Here is a 4,884-nt window from a genome sequence, read left to right on the forward strand (position 1 = left end):
GCGGGCGCCTCCTAGCGGCCAGTACGCTGTTATCAGAGCAGCCAGCCTCTCGTAAGGGTACCGTCTCACAGCGGCACTTTGGTCGCTAGGACGGCACATCCCTTCCCGTCGGTCTCCCCTCCCCCACCTATCCGCTCCACACTTGCCCCTCACTACTCCACAGAGCGGACCAGCCGCGGCCCCTCCCTATTACTCACTACGCCGTCCGACTCAGCACCATGCGGCCACGGAGCACGCCGGATATGACGTAACCACGTAAGGCTGCGCAGTGACGTCACTCGCCGTATAAATGCCGGCAGCGACGGTCCCGCCCTCTCTTTTTCACCCACTGAGAAGATGGCGCCGGTGAGTGGCGTGCGTGGCGCTTGGTCCCCAGCCTGTGCACAGTATTAATGTGTCCGTACAGCACACGTCCCCCTATGTAGTGCTCCGCTCTAGTAGTGTCCCGGGGCTGGGTGGTTATACAGCCGTGAGCCGCTGTATCTGACGGTGGCGGCGCCAGTACTGTCCCTCATTAGTCATAACCAGAGTGGGAGAGGGGCGGCTAACGGGGCCATACCAGCTGGTCTGGAACTACAACTCCCAGCATGCCCCAGCAGCTGCTGCTAAGAGTGCCCGGCGGTGTAGTTACACGTCCAGCGGAGGCTGCTGCCCCCTGGTGGGTCGGAGGGTGAATGCTTGTGTTACAGCCCTGTAGCCGGGGGCTGCGCTCCCGTCACTGAGGGTCTGCTCCTCACCACTGCTCCGGGGCTTCTGCTGGCGGTGGTGTAGAGTATTCCCTCTTCTATTTGGGTGTAATAAATCTGGCGTCCCTGATGGAAGCCTGACATACCCCCCCAATGTAAGCAGAGTAAGCTTATAACATCATTTCTTGCAGCAGAAAGTTAAAAAGGTGCAGAAGGAAAGAAGATCCAAGAAGGCCGCCTGGAGGTTCACCCTGGACCTCACTCATCCTGTGGAAGATGGGATCTTTGACTCCGTCAACTTTGTAAGTATTCCCGTAACCCCGAACCAGCACTGTACAGGGTGGGAGTGGGTTTGTCACACTGTGAAAGGTGTATACAGCCTGTAAGGAGTCATGTGGGCGGAGCGAGTCTGGGGAGTCACACGGTCATAGACACTCCTGGCTTGATGTTCCTCATGCTATGGTTCATTACCAGCTGGCTCTGAAGGAGGTGTGGTGCAGTGGATGGGGCTGCCATGGAGTAATGTATCCTGGCCTGTGTGTCTCCTAAAGCACACGAGACCGACCTCCAGCCAGGATCCTGTGCCCCTCGTGTGACGGGAGTGTGATGCAGCCTGCTGTTCAGTATCTGGTGCTGTGCCTGGCAATATGTCAGATCCATAGACCTATAAAGATGTCGCTGTGCCTTCTGAACCCCCATAATTGTGATCAGCTGGTGGGCTTCCCGCATACACGTTATAATTCCATCGCTAGATCAGGGCTACGATAAGGACTGTGATGAGTTGAGCAGTTTTCCTAACGCCTCCTGTAACTAGGGTTCTCTTCCCTAGTTTGTACCTAGGGTTTCCTTCCCTAGTGTCTACATGTTTTGTTTTGATAAAACAGGAGCAGTTTCTAAAGGAGAAGGTGAAAGTCAACGGCAAAACCGGAAACCTTGGAAACACCGTTCACATTGAACGTTCAAAGAACAAGATAAATGTGGCGTCTGAGAAGCAGTTCTCTAAAAGGTTTGTTTTACATGGGGGGAAAATGTTACATTAGTTTCTACTTGCTAAATGTAAAATGTGATTTTTAACTTTTTATGGGTGCTTTTCCTCGTTAAATTTAGTTCAGGGATCATAATAGTTTTTTGTTTTTTTTCATCTTGAACTGTTTATGGCTCCATTATTGTACGCGATGATTTTCCGATCATGCTTATGGTATATGAAGTGATGTCAGGAGTGTAGCACACCTAGTGTCCAGGCTTACATTCTTTACTCTGATAATTGATGGCTTAAAGGCCTACCCCTCCCATCAATGTTTTTATCCTCAATATATTGAAATCATCATATAGCACAGTGTACTTACAATTGCTCATTTTGCCTTTCCACCCATAAAATTCTTTTTTTTTTCCCCCTCTGCTCGATGTAGAAACAGGAAGTCTCTCTTCACTGTGTAAATTTTTCCCCTTATCAACTCCTGAACTACCTGCCCTCCCCTATGCCAGGGACTTTGCAGTGAGGATTCACACAGGGAAAATTGACCTCCCATTTCTACATGGAGCTTAGACTTCAGTTAGTCTGTTTTTTTGCATGATGTTATAGACCCAACTGGGTCTTGTCACTGGGCCGCTGAGGCCAGTAAATTGACTGAAGTGGTTAGGTGACTAGGACAGGCTGTCATCTGTGTGGCCCCTCCTGGGGCAATAGAAGTGACAGCTTGCCTCTTTCACATTTCTGTCGGTACGGGCCGTCGCAAACCGTCGGCCCGACGTACCGACTGACTTTGTGCAAATAGTGCACAACGTAGGCAGCGGATGTAGTTTTCAGACGCATCCGCTGCCCATTGAGCTCCGGGGAGGAGGGGGCGTAGTTCCGGCCGCGCATGCGTGGTCGGAAATGGCGGTTCCGACAGCGAAAAAACTTTACATTAAATATTTTTTCGTCACAACGGGCCGCGAAATCACGACACATACGTTGCACAACGGATGCGACGTGTGGCCATACGTCGCAAGGCATCGCTAATGCAAGTCTATGGAGTAAAAAAGCATCCTGCGGGCAACTTTGCAGAATGAGTTTTTTCTACAAAAAGACACATTGCGATGTATGCCAAACAACGGAAGTGTGAAAGAGGCCTAGTCACCAATGCCCAGGATAACATTTTTTTATTATGGCTGGACAACCGCTCTGAATTTTCCAGTCCCGTTCAGGAGCTGCCTACTATTTACTTGCCCTAGCTTGTAAATTGGACCAGACTCACATGCTGCATCCCCACCCGGCGTTCATGTGTTTAAAATGGCTTTGTGTAGCGGCTGACTTTAGTGGGACCAAAAAAGTGTTCTGAATGCAGCCAAGGAGGGAGGTAAACTGCAGTGACCATGAAATGTTTTTAAATCTGTGGGAACAAATGTAGAGTATACTGAGCCTTAACACTCTATATTAGTACCTTATTTTTCAGATTCTAAAATGCACTTTTCCCCAAAAAACTTTGAGGGTGCACCTTATAATCCGAATGTAATTTACTAGGGTATAGAGGGGCTGCAGTGGAACACAGTCCCAGTAGACCAGGTCGCTGCAGCAGGAAGCTAGTGTTGGCAGGAGGGGAGCAGTGTTCAGCGGTACAAGACTGGCGCGCTCCGGGTCTTCAGAAAATGTCGAGTCCCCTGTTCTTCCCATCTTTTTTTTTTTTTTTACTTCGTTGGGAAATGGCAGCCACCGGAGGCTGGGCATACACGAAATCTCTGCTCCTGATATTTTCTGACAACCCAGAGCTTGCCGCATCCCCAAACCTCTCTTCCTCCCAGCCTGGGGCCCAGAGTCACTGCTTCTGACAGGCAGCAGTTGGGCGATGGCTGCGGGCCCAAGGCTGGTACGATGAGGTGTACTCGGGCTCCGACAGAGCCCTGCCGTTTCCATACTCTTCAATGTGGTGGACTCTTAAGAAAATGGCCGCTGGAGGCAGCACATGCGCCAATTGAGATCTTGTCACAGATATCTGCTCCTGAGATCACCATTACGCATGCGCTGCCCCTGGCTGTCATTTTCCTGGAGTCCACCGCATTAGAAAGTATAGGTGTGGGGCTCCGGGCTTTGACAAATGTGGGCAGAGGCCCCTCACCACTGAACACCTCATCGTACCAGTCTGGGGCCCGCAGCCATGACTAAACTGCTGCTGCCGGACACCCCGTCCTACCAGTGTAGAGCCTGTGGCATCTCCTGCAGAAGCAACCCTGCCACCTGGGACCCCACTTCCATCAGTGCTGTTCCCCAGGTAAGCTACCACACCACTTATTTTATAAAAAAAAAATAATAATTTTCCTTCCCAAAACTTGGCGTGCATCTTGTAATCTGCAAAATGCGGTACTTCTGTTGGAGGTGACCTTGTGTGTATACATATTGTTTCCTACTGACTATTGTTGGCGCTTATAATATAGGAATTATTTCTAGCAGATGTGCTTGGAATCCAAAATTCCCAATTGTGACCCCACTTTTTATTTTGTATGTTAGGTACCTGAAATACCTTACAAAGAAATACCTGAAGAAAAACAACTTGCGTGACTGGTTACGTGTAGTTGCTTCTGATAAGGAGACCTATGAACTTAGGTACTTCCAGATCAGCCAAGATGATGATGAATCTGAAACAGAAGAATAATTGTTTCTACAAAATAAAGATATTTATACATAATAATGTTGTGGGTTTTCATTTCTCCCAATATTGCTGCTTTCTGATGCTTTGTTTCAGGTCCTAACTATTTAGTCAAAACTCTACACAATGAACATTTGGGGAGCTTGACGCTGCATTTCTTCGTTGCACTTCCAGGAAAGTGGATAGGATTTATAGAAATCTCATATGCTCGCTGCATTTTTAAGTAGCATAAACTGACCTGCAGTGCGTGTTTATAGTCTGCAACATGTCAATTTCTATTATGGTGAATGTGGAACATCTACAAATAAACACATCAATGAAGTATACAAGAAATTTGGGGATATATTACCATCTCAGTTCTTGTGCACCTTCAAGGAGGCAGCCAAGGAGGGCACTCTGTCCCTTTCAATGAGAGAAGCAGTTATTATTGTTATACCCAAACCGGGCAAAGATCCATTGCTTCCCGATTCCTATAGGCCTATATCTTTGCTACCTACAGATGTTAAAATTATAGAAAAAGTTCTAGCATCCAGGTTAAATAACAAACAAAATATCTAATGTCATATGTAGTGATC

The 4,884-nt window shown here is 48.2% G+C and overlaps 1 protein-coding gene across 2 annotated transcripts; it reads left to right on the forward strand.

Moving 5' to 3' along the window:
• The first annotated feature begins 286 nt into the window (after window positions 1-286).
• RPL22L1 (ribosomal protein L22 like 1) lies at window positions 287-4,351 on the forward strand. Of its 2 annotated transcripts, none has more exons than XM_069727335.1 (4): window positions 287-345; window positions 881-988; window positions 1,571-1,692; window positions 4,171-4,351. In XM_069727335.1, exons 1-4 carry the CDS (start codon window positions 337-339, stop codon window positions 4,313-4,315), a joined length of 384 nt encoding a protein of 127 aa, XP_069583436.1. In that variant the 5' UTR covers window positions 287-336; the 3' UTR covers window positions 4,316-4,351. The 2 variants fall into 2 exon arrangements, with proteins under 2 accessions (XP_069583436.1, XP_069583435.1); XM_069727334.1 differs by having other exon boundaries at window positions 304-345; window positions 878-988.
• The last annotated feature ends 533 nt before the right edge of the window (window positions 4,352-4,884 follow it).

This window comes from Ranitomeya imitator, chromosome 5 (assembly GCF_032444005.1).
Source record: "Ranitomeya imitator isolate aRanImi1 chromosome 5, aRanImi1.pri, whole genome shotgun sequence".
NCBI classification, from domain to species: Eukaryota; Metazoa; Chordata; class Amphibia; order Anura; family Dendrobatidae; genus Ranitomeya; species Ranitomeya imitator.

Excerpts from the sequence above, each read along its gene's own strand:
- RPL22L1 (XM_069727334.1), top strand. Across the intron at positions 989-1,570 it reads TCTTTGACTCCGTCAACTTT|GAGCAGTTTCTAAAGGAGAA; the intron begins GTAAGTATTCCC and ends TTGATAAAACAG. Across the intron at positions 1,693-4,170 it reads GAGAAGCAGTTCTCTAAAAG|GTACCTGAAATACCTTACAA; the intron begins GTTTGTTTTACA and ends TTTGTATGTTAG.